Below are 20174 nucleotides of genomic sequence, written 5' to 3'. Positions count from 1 at the left end.
GAGCTAGTGTCGTGTCGCCCTAGGTTATGGTTGTCACATGATGAATATCATCCAACAAATCACCGATCCAATGCCTACGGAGTTATCTTATATTGTTTCTGCTAAGTTACTACTGCTATCATTAATGTTGCACTTGCTAAAAAACTACTGCTATCATTGTTACCGTTGCTATTGCTATTTCTACTACTATCAAAAGTATCATATTTCTGTGCTACTGATCACCTTGCTGCAGATAATTAACCTCCATGTGTGACTGAATTGACAACTCAATTGCTAATACTTATAAATATTCCTTGGCTCCCCTTGTGATGAATTTATAAATTTGGGTTGAATACTCTACCCTCGAAAACTATTGCGATCCCCTATACTTGTGGGTTATCAATTGTCGTTTGGCTGTTGGCGCTGTTTGGAGTCACCAGCGGACGTTTGGGGAGCCAGCGGGAGCTCCTTCCCAAACGCGTCAACCCGAATCTCCGACTTCATGGAGGAGTCGGCGCTGGCGTACTTGTCCGCCACTACCAGAAGCTCGTCCAATAAAGTCGGCTCGTCGCACAAAAGCTTGTGCTTGAGCAGGGTGCCCACCCTGCACCCACCGGTGAAGTACTCGATGGCCTGCACCTCGTGCACCCCTTAGTAGGAGTTGTGCAGCTCGGCCCAACGCGTCAGGTAGTCGCGGGCCCTAAACGCATATGGAGAGCTAGCGCGGCTTGGGGGCGCTTGTAGGTGCTGCTGAAGTTGCGGACGAAGTCATCGGCGAAGTCCAACCAGTTGTTGACGCTGTAGTGTTTGAGGTTGTCCAGCCATGTCCGGGTCATGCCGTGGAGAATGAGCAGAGCGTACTTCACGGCAACACTCTTGTTGTCGTTTGCTATGCTAACTGACATGCTATAGTCGGTCAGCCAGTTCGTCGGCTTCAAGGAGCCGGTATACTTGGGAGTGTCTCAGGGGAGCGAGAACCCTTTGGCGAAGGGCTCGTCACAGATGCGGGAGCCGAAGCAGACCTGGACAACCGTGTCCTCCTCCTTGACTGCCAGGGACCAAGCTAGCCACTCGATCCGATGGAGAGCATCATTCTCGCCGACTCCTTCACGGGGGCCTAGCCCCCCCCCTAGAGTCAGATGGTCTACTGGCGCCAGAGAGGCCAACCTCTCCCTGGGAGGGGGAGGCGAACGGTCATCCTGCTGGCGCCGGTCCTCCTCCCTTGGAGACACTTGCCAGCTTTTGACAACCGTCAGGCGGGTGCGCCAGCTGCGGCTAGCAGCCGGCTCCGGGTCCGCTGGCCGCGGCCGCCGCCGCTTGGTTACTAGGAGGTCGCTTCATGCTCACGGGGGGTGGGGGGATGGTTTTCGGCTTGCTTGACGGCTTCCACCACGCGGTTGCACGCATCCTGCTGCATTTTTGCAGTGTCGAGGAGCTCCTGAAGGCGCTCTAGGTGCTTGAGTTCTTCTGCCGCCGTCTGGACGGCGCGCAGGTTCTGTGTTGGGGTGCCATAGGTCGGGTGTCCAACCCCCATCATACTGGCTATGGCCGCGCCGCAGTGTCGAACGGTGCCGTCTCGGCTGGGCTCGCCAGCAGCCGGCATGCCGCCCATGATGCGGTCGATCTCGCACTGGTTGGCCTCAGCGTGGCGCTTCATGGTCGTCATCTTGTTGGCGTTGTCAAGGAGCTTGACACGGATCTCCTCTAGCGCTGCTCCATCAGCATTGGCAGTGATGGGAGTGGCTAGGCTCTGCATTGCCGCTCGCAATGTGTCCTGGCTAGCTCCGCTAGAGTCCTGGCTATGGCCGGTGACCATCACCTCTGCAACCATGCCGGCATCGGCGTCGCTGGATGTAGGAGGGAGCGGATCATCAATGACCACCACGTCGGTTGGGAACCCGTCGGTGGAGGCCACGTCGGAGACGGTGAGCTTCTCAAAGAGCTCAGAGAGGGGGTCGATGGAGCGAAGGGCCTCTACGTCGGAGGCGGGCTCATCGGAGAGGCTAACCTTGCCAAAGAGATCGACAAGGCAGCTCGTGGGGCAGGCTGCTCTCGCGTTGGGCGGTGCGCTGGTGCAAGCGCAAGCGGGTGCACCGGGCTGGTTGATCAGGCCGACAGTGACATGCTCGCCAGAGAGGAAGAGGGTTCCTGTCTAGAACGTGTCTCCGGCCGATGCTGCGCTAGGCCCCACGGTGGGCACCAACTGTCGTGGTAATCTCACGTCAGATGCCAGGGGGTGGCTTATCATGGATGGGCCCAAGAGGACGTCGTTGGGCCCTGGAGGCGGGAGTGAGCACACAAGATGTACCCAGGTTTAGGGCTCTCCGGAGAGATAACACTCTTAGTCCTGCTCTGCGGGGTCTCCGCGTGATGACTATAATCAAATGGTGGCTACAAGGTTGCTCCTTGAGCTGTGTGGCTAGAGGAGGAAGAAGGGTAGAGCTGCTACCTTGCTTCTCCTAGCTATGGTGTGTGTGGGTGGAATGAGGGCTGAACCCTTTGCATGGGTGAGGCCTGGGGGTTTTTCTAGGCCAACTCCTCAGGGTACAATGGTAACACGGCCGGGTGTAGGACCAGAACGTCCGTGTCTAGGGTCACTGGGTTCTCCGCCGGCTGCTGAGAATCTGACCAACAGGTTGGGCCCGCAGGCGGCGGGCCATGTTGATTGCCTTTTGTTGTAGCTTTGTACTTGATGATGGAGGCCGCGTCAGGAGTCGTATGGCTACAATCCCGCCATCAGGCGGGTTGGTGGCCGCTAGATCAGCGCACACTGTAGCCATACTCCGTCACATCGAAGTAATTGAGTGCAAACTCCGAGCGGAGGGGAGGGTCGGCTGATAGAGGCCGACCCGCCCCCGAAGCCGCCTTCTTGGGGAGCGCCGTCTTCTGGGAGCTCACGGACAGGTAGGGCCCGCCGCCTATGGGCTGTATTGATTGCCTTTCGAAAGCACAAGTGCTCCCTAGGTGGTTTTGATAATTGATGACAACATATCTCTTGTTGGACTAACATTTCGATCTAGCATGTTTCAGATAAGTTCAACAATGGAGTGGCATGGACTAAAGGTTGTGGGAACTCCTTCAAGATGCTAAGGACAAAGGATTGGCTAAAGCTTCAAGATCAAGACTCATCATTTAGTGATCCAAGATCACATTGAGTCTTTAGGAAAAGCCAATACTATCAAGGAGGGATGAGGTGTTGCTTAATGAGCCTCTTGCTTCATGTGCTTAGTGATATGCTCCAAAACCCTCAGCTACTTTCCCACTTCCACATATGACCTAAACCCTAAGCCAAACTCGGTCCTACCGATTCTTCCTATCCGGCGCCATCGAGTTTCACTTGTCATAAGCCACTGCCAAACCCTAATCAGTTCGGTCTCACCGATGGGATCTCGGTCTCACCGAGATGGGCTTGCAAACTCTCTGTTACCCATTGCAATATTCTTGGTCCCACCGAGATATGCAATCGGTTCCACCAAGTTTTGCTTGGCCAAATCTTAGTTTCACCTATTACCCAAATCGGTCCCACCGAGTTTGAGTAATCGGTCAAACCGAGTTTTGGATTTACCCTAACCCTAGCACATCGGTCCCACCGAGTTGATCCAGTCGGTCCCACCGAAATCTCTAACGGTAACTAGGTTTACCTTTTCGGTCCGACCGAGTTTGTTGATTCGGTCCCACCGAGATTGGAAAACTGTGTGTAACGGTTGGATTTTGTGTGGAGGCTATATATACCCCTCCACCTCCTCTTCATTCAAAGAGAGAGCCATCAGAACGCATACACCATTCGAACTCATATGTTCTGAGAGAGAACCACCTACTCATGTGTTGATATCAAGATATTCCATTCCTACCATATGAATCTTGATCTCTAGCCTTCCCAAGTTGCTTTCCACTCAAATCTTCTTTCCACAAAATCCAAATTCTGTGAGAGAGAGTTGAGTGTTGGGGAGACTATCATTTGAAGCACAAGAGCAAGGAGTTCATTACCTACACACCATTTGTTACTTCTTGGAGAGTGGTGTCTCCTAGATTGGCTAGGTGTCACTTGGGAGCCTCCTACAAGATTGTGGAGTTGAACCAAGGAGTTTGTAAGGGCAAGGAGATCGCCTACTTCGTGAAGATCTACCGCTAGTGAGGCAAGTCCTGTGTGGGCGATGGCCATGGTGGGATAGACAAGGTTGCTTCTTCGTGGACCCTTTGTGGGTGGTTGCTTCTTTGTGGACCCTTCGTGGGTGGAGCCCTGTGTGGACTCGCGCAACCGTTACCCTTCGTGGGTGGAGCCCTGTGTGGACTCGCGCAACCGTTACCCTTTGTGGGTTGAAGTCTCCATCAACGTGGATGTAGGATAGCACCACCTATCCGAACCACGGGAAAAACATCCGTGTCTCCAATTGCGTTTGATTTCTCCAAACCCTTCCCTTTACATTCTTGCAAGTTGCATGCTTTACATTCCGCTGCTCATATACTCTTTGCATGCTTGCTTGATATGTGTTGTGTGTGTTGAAATTGTGCTTAAACTCTACTTAAACCGAAAAAGCTTAAAAATTGCAACTTTAGCATTATGTGTCTAATCACCCCCCCTCTAGACACATCTACTTCTAGATCCTACAAGTGGTATCAGAGCATTGGTCTCCATTGCCTTTGTTTAGTCACCATTGGAGGAAGATGGATGTGTCTACTCTAGGGAGTCTTAGACATAGAGTGCCTATTCTTGATGGAAAGTATTTTCATGAGTGGAAAAATGAGATGCTTGTAATCTTCAATCAATATCATTTGAACAAGTATATTGCTAGCCCTTGTGCACTTCATATTGATCCTTTGCATCCTACCCTAGATGAAGATATTGACATGATTCGCAATCTTAGAACTATTGAGCTCATCATTAGAGGATTGCCCAAAAACTTGATTGCTAGTTTGCCTACTCAAAGTTGTGCCTATACTATATGGAAATTTCTTGAGGAACGATTTCCCGATCATTCCTTGAAAACTTTGGATGAAATTTTCCATAAATCTATTGCCTTGAGTAAGATGAATTCTAGTGATCCTAGTTTTGGTAAATGTCTATTTGAACTTACCAATCTTAAGCATGCTAAAGGAGATGTTGGAATCATTAATGATATCATATTCAAAGCTATAAGAATTCATAAAAGTGACCACTTTGATGATCATTTATCTAATGAATTACCCTCTCTAGGAAATGATGAGTCACAAGATCATGATGGACATGAATATTATGATGATGATGATAGTGACTTCGATCTTAATGATGCAATGAGACATTTTGGTCTTATGGCAAATCTTCGGGGATATGAATCAGGAGGAAAGGAATGGGTTCTTGATAGTGGATGTACTGATCATATGACCGGAGATGAAGAGATGTTTCGTGAGCTTGCTGAAAATGACGGCCCTCAAAAATATGTCACCTTTGGTGATAATTCAAAGGGTAAAGTGGTTGGCCTTGGTAAGGTGGCCATCTCACATGATAGTTCCATTCAAAATGCCATGCTCGTTCAATCTCTTGGCTACAACTTTACTGAGGTAGATTGCCAAGTATTTCGTCGAGACAATCATAAAATGGTCTTTACGGGTATGAGTAGAGGTGATCTTTACATTGTCGATTTCTCTAAAAAGGCACAACCTAAAACTTGCTTTGTTGCTAAATCCTCAAAAGGTTGGCTGTGGCATAGACGACTAGGTCACGTTGGCATGAGAAACCTTGACAAGCTTATTAAAGGAAATCATATCCTTGGAGTCAACGATGTCATATTTGATAAGGATAGACTTTGCAGTGCTTGTCAAGCAGGTAAACAGGTTGGAGGAAGACATCCCGTGAAGAACATCATGACCACAAGGAGGCCACTCGAGCTACTTCACATGGATCTTTTTGGTCCCAACGCCTACAAGAGTCTCGGTGGAAATTCCTTTGGTCTAGTTATAGTTGATGATTTTTCAAGATTTACGTGGGTGTTCTTTCTTAATGACAAGTCGCAGGTCCAGAAGATCTTCAGAAACTTCGCTAGGAAGGCCCAAAATCAGTTTGATGTGAAGATCAAGAAGGTTCGGAGTGACAACGGAACGGAGTTCAAGAACGCAAATGTGGACACCTTTCTTGACGAAGAAGGGATTTGACACGAGTTCTCGGCTACGTACACACCTCAACAAAATGGAGTTGTTGAGAGAAAGAACCGGACGCTCATCAAAATGGCAAGAACGATGCTTGATGAATACAAGATGCCAAAGCACTTTTGGGCAGAAGCAGTTGAGACAGCTTGTCACGCAACAAATCGCTTATATCTTCACAAGCTACTCGGCAAGACGGCATACGAGCTTCTCACCGGTAACAAACCACAAGTTGGATACTTTCGAGTATTCGGCTCAAAGTGCTACATTCTTGATAAGCATCGTCGTTCAAAGTTTGCTCCTAAATCTCATGAAGGTTTTCTACTTGGTTATGGCTCAAACTCTCACACTTACCGTGTCTACAACAATTTCACCCGAAAGGTTGAAGAGACGGTAGATGTGAAGTTTGATGAATATAATGGCTCGCAAGTAGAGCAATTGCCAATTGATGTAGGAGACAAAGACCCTTCAGAAGCAATTCAAGACTTGTCCATTGGCAAAATTCGTCCAACGGAGGTGAAGGAGAGTACTTCATCCGTCCAAGTGGAAGCTTCTACTTCACAACAAGGTGAACCAAGAATCGACACGGAAGCATCCACAAGTGGGACACACCAAGATGAAGAAAACGAGGAAGCACGACAAGATGAACATCAACAACCTCCTTCTCCACCACGACAAGAGAACGACGACGTCAACAATGAAGAAGGCCAAGAAGAAGAACAAGATTACGAAGATGTTCAACAAAGACCCAAGCAAAATCTCTCACGAGTTCGAGCAAGAATTGCTAAAGATCATCTCGTCGAGCAAATCCTCAATGATATACAAACCGGGAGAATCACTCGCTCAAAAACTCGTTTAGCTAACTTTTGTGAAAACTATTCATTCATCTCTAGCATTGAACCTATGAAGGTTGAAGAAGCATTGGAAGATCCGGATTGGATAAATGCTATGCATGAAGAGCTACATAATTTTGAGAGAAACCAAGTTTGGACATTGGTCGAGAAGCCCGACAACAACCACAACATCATTGGTACCAAATGGGTGTTTCGCAACAAGCAAGATGAAGATGGACAAGTGGTTCGCAACAAAGCACGTCTCATCGCCCAAGGGTACACACAAGTCGAAGGTATGGACTATGGTGAGACGTATGCTCCCGTTGCTAGACTTGAGTCCATTCGCATCTTACTTGCCTATGCTAATCACCATAATATCACCTTGTACCAAATGGACATTAAAAGTGCTTTTCTAAATGGTGAAATAGAGGAGGAAGTTTATGTCAAACAACCTCCCGGCTTTATCAACCCTAAGAAACCAAATCATGTTTACAAACTTCACAAAGCTCTTTATGGTCTTAAAAAAGCTCCTAGAGCATGGTATAAATGCTTGACCAAGTTCCTTACTACAAGTGGTTTTGAAATTGGTAAAATTGATTCTACTCTTTTTACTAAAAGGGTTAATGGAGAACTATTTGTATGCCAAATTTATGTTGATGATATCATATTTGGTTCAACTAACCCTCTCTTTAGTGAAAAGTTTGGAAAGCTAATGTCAAAGAAGTTTGAGATGTCTATGATGAGTGAACTCAAATTCTTTCTCGGGTTGCAAATCAAGCAAACTAAGGAAGGTACATTTGTCTCTCAAACAAAGTACACCAAGGACTTATTCAAGAAGTTCAATATGCAAGAATGCAAAGGTATGTCTACACCCATGCCTACTAGTGGACATAATGATTTAACCAAAGATGGTGAACCGGTTGATCAAAAGGTTTATCGCTCTATGATTGGTTCATTGTTATACCTATGTGCTTCACGTCCCGATATTATGCTAAGTGTGTGCATGTGTGCACGATATCAAGCTGCTCCTAAAGATTGCCATCTTAAGGCTGTGAAAAGGATAGTGAGATATTTAATCCATACACCAAATTTTGGTATTTGGTATCCTAAGAGGTCTTTTTTTGATCTTGTTGGCTATTCCGACTCGGATTATGCCGGAGACAAGGTTGATAGAAAGTCCACTTCGGGTACTTGTCAATTTCTTGGTAGATCTCTTGTGTCTTGGTCTTCCAGGAAACAAAACTCGGTATCCTTATCCACCGTCGAAGCGGAATACATCGCCGCTGGTTCATGTTGTGCTCAATTACTTTGGATGACCCAAACTCTTAAAGATTATGGGATTTATGTGAAACATGTTCCGCTGCTTTGTGACAATGAAAGTGCTATCAAAATTGGTCATAATCCTGTACAGCATTCTCGAACTAAGCATATTGAAGTTCGTCATCATTTCATTCGAGATCATGTTGCTAAGGGTGACATCAATCTTAAGCATGTTCGCACCGACAAGCAATTAGCGGATATATTCACTAAACCACTTGATGAGAAAGTGTTTTGTAGGTTGAGAGGAGAATTGAACATCATTGATGCTTCGAACTTGGAGTAGAAACTCCATTGGATACATGCAAGACATGAGCTTATGACTAATCCATGATATATCTCTTATGATAACTATCTTATGTCTTGGATATATTTGCACCTTGCATGTTGTCTAACCCATGTAGGTTCTTGGTTGAATCTAATTCCATGTGATTGCGACTCACTCACATCTTGAGCAATCTCTACAAGACCAAGACTCTACACAATAGTGGTTGAAGACAAGGAAGCACAAAACCATTCAAACATATCCTTTGACAAATTCTATGTTAAGCCTCATGATTGTCATTTTTGAATACACAAGTGCTCTTCCTTGCAAGAACTAACCCATGTAGGTAGATGAACTCAAACTCCAAGTGGTGCTCCCAACTCTTGATGAGCTACATCAACCTTGAGCACCCACACAAGTTCAACTACATGAGCAAGAACCACACCACCACCCAAGGTATGTTATTCCATCTTAGAGAAGCTTTACTCCAAGACATGAGTCAAAGCAACTTAACAAGGTGAGAATACATCAAGATTCTTAAACGAAAAATGGTAACCCCATTTTGAGCTTAAAACGATGAGTATGACCTACGATCAAGTGTCCTAACTTGACTCCTAAGTCAATATACTCTAACATAGGTGACTATGTCACCGCCCAATTCTAGATGAAGTTCTCTTGTGTTCTTTTCTAAGTTATTGCATTTGTCCCTTGCATATTTGTTTCCTTCTTTTTCAAAAAAAACTTCATCTAGAAACTTTCACTCTTTTCTCTTTGATTTTTGTTCTGCATATTTCTGCATCAAATTCCTTGCAAATCTTTCAGCTAATTCATTGCAAATCTTTGTGAGATCTTACTTGACTAGTGAGCTGAGGTGACAAGTGTTTTTCTCTGTGATGAACTCGGTTTCACCGAATTGCAACTCGGTGCCACCGATTTCGCAACAGGAAAAACAGTTTGCCACATATTCTATATTTCTTCTGATCTAGCTCCACTCAATGAATCTTGTCCTTTACAAGCATCACAGTTTTATTCCCTGCTTTGTAATGAATCTCAAGGACCAAACCTATTCGACGGATTCCAGGAAAAACCTTCTTGGAAATTGATGTCAAAGGGGGAGAGAGAGATCACATCAAAAGCTTATCATCAGGGAGAGAGAGAGAGAGAGATCACATCAAAAGCTTATCACCTACAAAGGAGAAAGTACTAAGGGGGAGAGAAAGTACTAAGGGGGAGAGAATACTCAAGGATCCCATATATTAAGGGGGAGAAAGAAATCTCCAAGGGGGAGAGAATACTCAAGGATCCCAGATGCTTGATGTTCAAGAGGAGAGATGCCACATGTCTTTTTGGGGGAAAGACATGTTCATATGAACTCATTTGAATTAAGTTCTATTCATATCTTTCAGCCCTGATTTTCTGTTTCCTATCTTCTCCCAATATCCCATGTAAGATTCAGGGGGAGCAAGACACCTAAGGGAAAGAAATCAGTCAAATTCATTGCATATCTTTATTCTTGGGGACATGTTGAATTCAATGTGGTACCTTGTACTCACTCTCTACATGTCATCCCAGTCTTGGTATTCTTGTGGTTTCTTTTGTTTGCTCTGGCTAGTGGACGTACCTGTGTTATCTAACCTTGTTTGTGCAGGTTCATTCCATCCTAAGCCAACTCAAGACCACAAGGTAAGTATATGCATCAAAATCATGAGTATGAGGTGTTCTTGCTTATGTACATACTGTTTGCAAGAAGGACTCATGAGCATGAAGGTATTTTCCTTGATAATCTTTTGCTCTGATGCATATGGCCAAGATGCATGTAACACATTGCCTACTCTGTTATGGTTATGCTCTCACATGTCTCTATATTTCATATTTACATGAGTGCATACATGTAGGGGGAGCCTATGCTTGTTACATGTCCTTCCAAAGCTTTACTTGCTGTTCTTTATATATTTATCTAAAGCTTTGATGTATGTTGCCATCAATTACCAAAAAGGGGGAGATTGAAAGCACAAGTGCTCCCTAGGTGGTTTTGATAATTGATGACAATATATCTCTTGTTGGACAAACATTTCGATCTAGCATGTTTCAGATAAGTTCAACAATGGAGTGGCATGGACTAAAGGTTGTTGGAACTCCTTCAAGATGCTAAGGACAAAGGATTGGCTAAAGCTTCAAGCTCAAGACTCATCATTTAGTGATCCAAGATCACACTGAGTCTTTAGGAAAAGCCAATACTATCAAGGAGGGATGAGGTGTTGCTTAATGAGCCTCTTGCTTCATGTGCTTAGTGATATGCTCCAAAACCCTCAGCTACTTTCCCACTTCCACATATGACCTAAACCCTAAGCCAAACTCGGTCCTACCGATTCTTCCTATCCGGCGCCTCCGAGTTTCACTTGTCATAAGCCACTGCCAAACCCTAATCAGTTCGGTCTCACCGATGGAATCTCGGTCTCACCGAGATGGGCTTGCAAACTCTCTGTTACCCATTGCAATATTCTCGGTCCCACCGAGATATGCAATCGGTTCCACCGAGTTTTGCTTGGCTAAATCTCAGTTTCACTTATTACCCAAATCGGTCCCACCAAGTTTGAGTAATAGGTCAAACCGAGTTTTGGATTTACCCTAACCCTAGCACATCGGTCCCACCGAGTTGATCCAGTCGGTCCCATCGAAATCTCTAACAGTCACTAGGTTTACCTTTTCGGTCCGACCGAGTTTGTTGATTCGGTCCCACCGAGATTGGAAAACTGTGTGTAACGGTTGGATTTTGTGTGGAGGCTATATATACCCCTCCACCTCCTCTTCATTCGAAGAGAGAGCCATCAGAATGCATACACCATTCCAACTCATATGTTCTGAGAGAGAACCACCTACTCATGTGTTGAGATCAAGATATTCCATTCCTACCATATGAATCTTGATCTCTAGCCTTCCCAAGTTGCTTTCCACTCAAATCTTCTTTCCACAAAATCCAAATCCTATGAGAGAGAGTTGAGTGTTGGGGAGACTATCATTTGAAGCACAAGAGCAAGGAGTTCATTACCTACACACCATTTGTTACTTCTTGGAGAGTGGTGTCTCCTAGATTGGCTAGGTGTCACTTGGGAGCCTCCTACAAGATTGTGGAGTTGAACCAAGGAGTTTGTAAGGGCAAGGAGATCGCCTACTTCGTGAAGATCTACCGCTAGTGAGGCAAGTCCTGTGTGGGCGATGGCCATGGTGGGATAGACAAGGTTGCTTCTTCATGGACCCTTTGTGGGTGGTTGCTTCTTTGTGGACCCTTCGTGGGTGGAGCCCTGTGTGGACTCGCGCAACCGTTACCCTTCGTGGGTGGAGCCCTGTGTGGACTCGCGCAACCGTTACCCTTTGTGGGTTGAAGTCTCCATCAACGTGGATGTAGGATAGCACCACCTATCCGAACCACGGGAAAAACATCCGTGTCTTCAATTGCGTTTGATTTCTCCAAACCCTTCCCTTTACATTCTTGCAAGTTGCATGCTTTACATTCCGCTGCTCATATACTCTTTGCATGCTTGCTTGATATGTATTGTGTGTGTTGAAATTGTGCTTAAACTCTACTTAAACCGAAAAAGCTTAAAAATTGCAACTTTAGCATTATGTGTCTAATCACCCCCCTCTAGACACATCTACTTCTAGATCCTACACCTTTCCCTGTAGTATGACCCTGGCTGACGAGGGCCATGTCATGGGTCGCATGGCTACAGTTCCACGCCTGGCAGGTGGGTGACCGCTTGGTCAGCTTGCACTGTAGCCACACTCCTCTGGGATTTGGGGGAGTGGGTGGCCCTGTAGCCATGCCCATCTTGTCGTAGTGGTTGAGTGCATACACCGATGGCAGGAGGGGCTGTCTGCTTGGAGCCGGCCTCCCCTGAAGCCGCCTTCTAACAGTGCGTTGTCTTCTGGTAGCCGGCTGCTTGGGCCTAGCCGGCCCAAGAAGCCGGGCGCGAGTCCGGAAGGTGTGAGGGGCGTTGCTAGCTCCGATGTCTTGAAATGCTAAGGGGTATGGATGAGGCTACCCGTGGTCAATCCCCACGACAATTGGAGTTGCTGTGGGAGTTGTTATTCTCCGGAGGTGACCGTGTCGGTCGAGACGCGGCCTTGGTGATTAGTCTAGGACATGCCCTTTTGCTTTGTAGTTGTCTTGTCGGTGGCTGTCCTCGGACATTCCATGTTGTGGAGTTCGTACTGCATTTTTTGTTAAAGCAAGTTGTAGTCGTCTTGTAATCAAATTCTGCCTTCTACGAAAATATGCTATCTCTTTGACTTACTCTTGAAAAAAAATATTATACAACTCATATACTATTAATCTTATCAATAGTCAAAGATAATCTTAGAAACACATTAGACTATGTATATATATGGATGGAGGGAGTAGCATCATGGTCGAATATCTCCTATGAACCTCAAACCACAAGTGCACGCATCTCTAGCCATCATCTCAACTTGTCTTTCTCAACGCGATAAATCGCGTGTGGACATGCAGCCACGCGAGGTCGTTATCCTCACCACTTCTTTCCACATGATTCGTGTTACTTCAATACATCAATATCGTATAACATTTTTTGGCCAGCATACACTAATTGGTATAGTTCTCGTATTGCATCTGCGCCCCAATAAATGGCTGACATGGCAGGATCATGCATTGAAACGATGGGCGCGTAGATTAGAATTGATTACACGACAGTGAGACATAGCTCCATGGCACGAGAGAGCTATTTGCACCAAGCTGTCAACCAAACTAATAATAGGTCATGATGCATTGGCTTAACTAAAGAAACATGTTATTAATCAGGTGGTGGTCATTGCAAGCTACTGTTTTGTACTAGGATCTCAACCAGCCTAGGAAAGGTCTCTCCAGAGTAGTGAATATGAAAGAACATCTAACCTTTCGCTGTCGCTGGAACTTGATGCCATGGCGAGCCTTTTTCTCGCAACACCGCGTTAAAGACGTGGGTACAGTGTTTTTTCTTCTTCTTCTGTGGGTACAGTGTATTAGCAACATACTGCTAAGTGTTAAGTACATTGGAAGCCTACACACCGGCCATAATCACACCAGCTCTCTCCACCCAGCATAGTTCAATTTGGAGTATTTTAGTTTCATCACATGTTTCGACTACTGATTTACAACTAAAATCCTTACATATACGAATTTCTTACCCAAAAATAATCAGTTGAACATCATTCTTCACACTAGTTAACTCGAATCATGAAAAAAGTCAGTGCGCCACTAAATAAAAAAATCAGGCAAGAATTTATTGCAAAGTAAAAATATGTGTACATGACCTATAGAGAATATTGATATCTCACCGATATGAGTGAATGAGTTTTTATTTCACTGCTTTGGTTGATTGCAAATCTGCTCTATCTATTACAGTAGTATTGTATTAGTCGATAAATTAGGGCTAATCGTATGAAAGGTCTATTTAATCAATGCGCTAGTTATTAGCTATGTACCAATAATTAAGGCTAATTACAGTATACCATTCAGTTTGTCTTGGAACGGTCATTATGAATAAAGCTTGTTATGTCAGCATTTTATTTATTCATCTGCCTATTGATGAGTGACATATAAAACAAGTGCCATAAAATGGGTGGTGTAACGCCCCGGACACACCCGCCGGTGGTCGTTGCTCCTAACGGGATCTAGACTGGTCTCACAGATCAATACTAGTCTTTTCTGCACACTTTTTCCTCACTCGTGCGCACCCGGGAGCAACTTCCCGGTCGGTCACCCATCCTGCCACTACTCCAAGCTGAGCATGCTCAACTTTGAAGTTCTGTCCGAATGGGCTCCCGGAAAAGAAGGAATTCCTTATTGATATGAGTAGTCTATCATCTCTAATAAGCCAGGCCATCACATACACCTCCACTCAGAGGAACTGACGTCCTCGTCGGGCCACAGGAACATTCCCTCTTGGCACATACGTCTGTGCATCCAGTCTGATACATGTGTCATGCCGTGTGCCACGACGGGTCACAAATGTCATGAACAACATGACCGTGCATCTGTCCGCAACCATCCGTGTAACCGCGAGGGTCGGCTCTGATACCAACTTGTAACGCCCCGGACACACCCGCCGGTGGTCGTTACTCCTAGCGGGATCTAGACTGGCCCCACAGATCAATACTAGTCTTTTCTGCGCACTTTGTCCTCACTCGTGCGCACCCGGGAGCAACTTCGCGGTCGGTCACCCATCGTGCCACTACTCCAAGCTGAGCACGCTTAACTTTGGAGTTCTGTCCGAATGGGCTCCCGGAAAAGAAGGAATTCCTTATTGGTATGAGTAGTCTATCATCCCTAATAAGTCAGGCCATCACAGTGGTGTGCACGCATTGATACAAGTCTGCAACGTAATGAACACATTGCACGCATTTGTTAGCCATGATGAGCCAGGGACCATGAGACTTAGTATTCACATTTGTATTCACAGCCGTATAGCCCATGTCTGTCACATATTGAAAATAACGCTATATTAAATACAGATCTCAAAGCTCAAACATACATAATGGATATGCTCCTCGCGTGGAACCATGTCCCAAAAATCCGCGTCGCTTCTGATGCAACTACAAACTAAAGCAATGCAAAGAACCCCCTGAAAAACTTCATCAACTGACGAAGAGGATTGGAAATGGTAAAAGTATCCAAATCCAAGGAGACAATGGATAATTGCAAACTAAACAATGCAAAGAACCCATAAAAGAAACTTCGTCAACTAATGAAGAGGGTCGAAAATGCGATAAATCACAAGTGAACATAATGCCACGCGAGGAGGAAATCGACACCGTTCGCTCCCAAGTGATTCGTGCACTTATTATACAACAAGCTTGTATATTGATTTGTCGGCAGTGTATCAATGTGTTATAGTTTATGTATTAGCTATGCCATCGCAATCATATGTCCCACAATTCAGTCGTATCCAATAAAGTCAGACACATTGAATCGCTCATCAATTACAATGGCTACCTGTTGTGAGCCAACGTCACCCTGTACCCACACCCTGCAAATCCACCTGCCCAGCTCATAGCTCCTCCCCACTCATTTCATCATCTTCCTCTTCCCCTTAGCCATTCTCTTTTGTTTGGGCAACTTTGGGGTGTTGTGCATGGTTCTTATCCACCTGCACTGAGTATGGTGAGGATAGACTAGTTTGTTCTACCTCATGATCCAAGGCAACAGGACAAGATTCATTTCATACATGTACCCGAACCTAGTGTGTACATAGAATAGCTGGCCTGGAACAAAACAGGAAGCAGCTCATACACTACACTTGCACTTAAACTGTTGTTATTTACTGCTTCCCTAGCCTACCTTGATTGGGATAACAGACAACAGAACATTGTATGGTGAAACTCCACCGATTAAATGATGCAGATGCATGCTATTGGTGAATTAATATTCTGCCAGTGCATTGAAAATGCATGCACCCTCCTTAATGCTTGACACAGACCGTAGCATCAATATTATAAAACAATAAACATCTCAGATGAACTTTATAGTTGGATTAGCATAAAAACTTGTATGAAATGGATTGCTTAAGCATTTTTAAGTCGGAATGGTAATTTTCGTAACATAATTTCATTGACAGCCTATTAAAAAATATCTATTTTGAAACATTTTCAAAAATATATTTCAAAAAAACATATGTCTTAGTTAATGTTCTTCGAAATTCATTTTCTTACAAATCTTGAAGAGTCAAAAAAATAACATGAAATTATTTTTCTCATTCAACTTGCAATTCATATTTCAATGCAAATTTATAAAAATCATACCACTGATGAGCAAGTGATTAAGTGAATACTAACAATGCGTGTCACAGAAAAGAAAACATGCATCAAATTAAAACACTCTAACATAACAAAAGTAAAATTTCATCATAATCACGTTAGACCTCACCGGCATTTCACACCAGCCATCTTAAATGGTCACATCAAGATGCTGCCTCTCCCCAACCCAGCAACAAAGAGAAGTTAATGAGTAAAGGTTTGGTCGTACTATCCAATTCATTTAAGATGCCCAGCTACGAACTAATATACACATATTTGCTGAATTACCTACTATGACGTTCATGTATTCATTTAATCACTATATTAAGTGCTAATCTCACAGCATGCATGAACTGTCGAGATTTCATCCTCACATGGCACCATGTCCCAAAAATTCAGGTCGCTCTCAACGGCCCTATAGAAAACAAAGTAGATATTATCCCTACCATTCGACTCACACAGCCACACCCTTTCCTCCAACCTCAAGAAAATAATCTCCTGGACCTGGACACCAACAGAACCTCACCCTCGTTCGGACATACTCCACCCCACTAACTGAGCTTCGCCCGCAATGGCCACCCTTGTCAAGCACCTCATCCTGTGCTCCAGCACTACCACATCGTCCTCGGCTTCTCCGTCCCCGTCGAACCGTCGCCCGCCGTCGTCTCCGGATGGCGCCGACAAGCGCGCCCACTTGACGCAGTCCTCCACGCGCCGGCTCGCAGTCGCCGCGTCAACGGCAATGGTCGCAACGGCGGCACTTTCTGCCCGGCGACCCGCGGCGCCGCCCCCAGCCATGGCCGCGGAGGCGGCCGCGTTGCGGGCACCGGCGCCCCCGGGAACCGTGCCGAGGTGGGGCACGAGGTCCTACGTCAGAGAGAGGTTCTTCGAGCCCGGGCTGACCACGGAGGAGGCCGCGGCGCGCATCCGGCAAACGGCGGAGGGAATGCGGACGCTTCGGCCAATGCTGGAGACCATGTCGTGGAAGTACGTACTGTTCTACGTGCGGCTCAAGTCCAAGTACCTCGACCTCGACCTCACCACCGCCATGGCCGGTGTCCCCGAGCCGCGCCGCCCCGAGTACGTCCTCGTCGCTAACGAGCTCGTCGACAATATGACCGAGGTTAGAACCTTTTTTTTCTTGACGTTGAACTTCTGCGCAACAGTTTATTTGTTAATTTTCTGGATAGATACTGTATTTCATTCTGATGAAGTTGCCGTGCAGTTCGACCGGTTTGTGCGGACTCCCAAGGTGTACGAGTCGTACCTCTACTATGAGAAGACCCTGAAGTCGCTGGATGACGTGGCAGAGTTCCTTGGATGATCGTATATACTGTGTTCGTAGGTCTAGGAATGTATTCCCGTCGACGCCTTCCGTCATGTGTCAATATTTACTGATATACCATAAATATGATGATATGAATTGCCATATTGCTTCAACAATTATGCATATACTAGATGCGCCTTTCGGTCCCTAATAACTCCATTAAAGTGGGAGGTAGTTCCTCATGGCAATGACGCTTTCCTGGTTGCTTCCCATTCTATACAGGATTTTTTTTAAAGAAAAAGCATAGGTCCAACTTTATAGATAAAGCCATTAGGCAGGGTACGAAACAGAGCAGGCAACCAACGAAACAGTAAACCATAGCATCAAGGCCAACAACCTCGGCACGCAGACTAACACAGGCACGGCACGCATGCCAAAAAAGCAACAAACTAACAGGAACGAGAAGCGCATTTAGGAATGAGCCCGACCATCAGGATTTTGCGGAGAGGGGGAGACGGCAGAAGCTCGAACTTTCTCGATCAGCACCTTGAGAGCATCCCAATCGGCAACCCTAGTCAATGATCTCCACTGCTGCAAGAACATGCACATTTTAAATAGACAGTCAGTGGGCTTGTTAAAGAAGAGATGCTCAATGATAAATTTATTCTTGGTTGTCCACAAAGCCCAACACAGAGTAGCAAACCCCAACCAGAATAAATGTTTGTTTTGGCCCTGAAGCCCAAAGGTAAGCACATGGAGCTCTGCAAAGAAATTTGGTTCCTAGGATACCCCCATCTAGGACCTAATGCAACATCAGGCCATCTTGGCCAAGACACATCCAAAGAAAATATTGTCGGAATCTGGGCTCCGGCGACCCAAGAAAGGTTCGAACACTGGGGTGTGCTTGAAAAACCACACCAAACTCTAGTTCTCTGCCCACTGCCTCTCGACGGCCCTACGGCGTGCTTGAGCAAAAAGGAAGACGAACAACAAACACAACAGTTTACCCAGGTTCAGGCCACCTTGCGGTGTAAGACCCTACTTCTGTTTTGTGGTAGATTGCCTCGCGAGGGAGGATGAATATGAGTGTACAAGGAAGATGAGCTGCCTCGGGAGGGCTCAGGATTCGACCCTCTCTATGGTGGCATCTAGCCTATACTTATACTGGTTTCGGTCCTCTTCCCCCAAAATCTCTAGGCAGGCAGTGTTGCCAACGGCCAATTTTGAAGGAGGAAAGAAGTACATCCTATCCTGACTAAATGTGGTCTTCGCCTGCCAAAGCTTCCTGCCATGACGCGATGGTGGGCTCGGTGATGAAGTCCGTCCTGGCGAGCCCGCTGTCCTGGTCTTCTTGCACCAAAGTGGCAACCTTTGGGGATTTCTTCAGGAACCCGCACGCTGTCCCTGCCTCCTTAGCACGAAAGAGGAAAGCATCCTTATCCGCACCTTCTGGTACGGTTCTTTGCGCCGCTCGTCATGGCTTGCGTCACCCACGTGCAGCGCGAGGCGGGCTTGGTGAGCCTAGAGATATCTGCCCCGCGAGGAGCCTTGGTAGGAAGCTTTGGGAGGACGCCCTGCACGAGGCCCTCGGGAGCTCTTGACGACCCTTGCTGACGTTCGCCTGACGAGGCGGGGCCCTCGCGAGGGGTCTTGCTCATGAAGCCTTGAAGCTTGGCTGCGCCGGGCCTTCTGATGGTGCCACGCGATGGGCCGCAGGCAGACGGGCCTGGGTACCCCTAGTCCGAAAGGCCCGATCATAGCCCCCGGGAGAGGGGGCGAAGAGAGGTGGGCCCCAACCGCTTGTGGGCCATGCTCGATGTGTGGCGCATAACGGGGCACGGGACGCCCCCACTTTCCCACAGTGCCTCGATAATCGCTCGTCTGACATAAAGTTGGTCAGTGTTGGTTATGCGACCATCATCGCTTCCCACGCACCTGTCCTCCGTATCATTCCTTCTCGGGCAAGCATGCTTCTCCTCTAGCAGACCCGTGCAGCTCTCGTTCCATTGTGCCTCCGTGGCACCGCTGGACAAGAAGGGAAAGGCAGCGGCGGTGGCAGACAGCCGAGCTGGACTAGAGTCTGCCTTCAGCCGGTCCATAGTTCTCAATCTCGAAGGGCTCGACAAGGTCGGCTCGATGATCGTGGATGTCTCCAACGAATGGGTGGCGACAAAGATTTGGCCCGCCTTGCGACCTTTAGCTGATCTGGATGCCACCACCATCGCCATTCATCTTCCCGCGATCTTCTCTGGCTTACTCCCCCCGTTCTTGGACTTGTTCAACGCCTTGCTCTCGCACTACCAGGTGCATGCGCTGCTCCTAGACCCAAAATCCTTCCTCCTTCTTTCAGCCTATTCCTTCCTATGTGAAGCCTTTGTGGGCGTGACTCCCTGGGTGGCGCTACTCCGCCATTTCTTCTGCCTCCGGCTAACCGCCACCGATCAGCGCTCTGGATGTGTGTCGCTCTATGCCGTGGGTGCGATGGCCGGTGATGGAATAGACATGGAGATTAACCACAAGGTGGAAGGCTTCACGCGGCAATGCGTGTACATGGACGTGGCCCAGTTTAGGCCCCTGCTGGAGACTCCGTCGTCCTCGGCGG

The 20174-nt window shown here is 46.6% G+C and overlaps 1 protein-coding gene across 2 annotated transcripts; it reads left to right on the top strand.

Moving 5' to 3' along the window:
- Positions 1-16778: 16778 nt before the first annotated feature.
- Positions 16779-17748, top strand: LOC119316942 (photosynthetic NDH subunit of lumenal location 2, chloroplastic-like). Of its 2 annotated transcripts, none has more exons than XM_037591334.1 (2): positions 16779-17428; positions 17520-17748. In XM_037591334.1, the coding sequence occupies exons 1-2, from the start codon at positions 16877-16879 to the stop codon at positions 17592-17594; spliced, it is 627 nt and encodes a 208-aa protein (XP_037447231.1). In that variant the 5' UTR covers positions 16779-16876; the 3' UTR covers positions 17595-17748. The 2 variants fall into 2 exon arrangements, with proteins under 2 accessions (XP_037447231.1, XP_037447230.1); XM_037591333.1 differs by having other exon boundaries at positions 16793-17428; positions 17531-17748.
- Positions 17749-20174: the final 2426 nt, after the last annotated feature.

Source organism: Triticum dicoccoides, chromosome 6A, assembly GCF_002162155.2.
Source record: "Triticum dicoccoides isolate Atlit2015 ecotype Zavitan chromosome 6A, WEW_v2.0, whole genome shotgun sequence".
Lineage (NCBI taxonomy): Eukaryota > Viridiplantae > Streptophyta > Magnoliopsida > Poales > Poaceae > Triticum > Triticum dicoccoides.
Note: the sequence above shows the minus strand (reverse complement) of the source record. Positions and strands in the feature narration are given on the sequence as shown.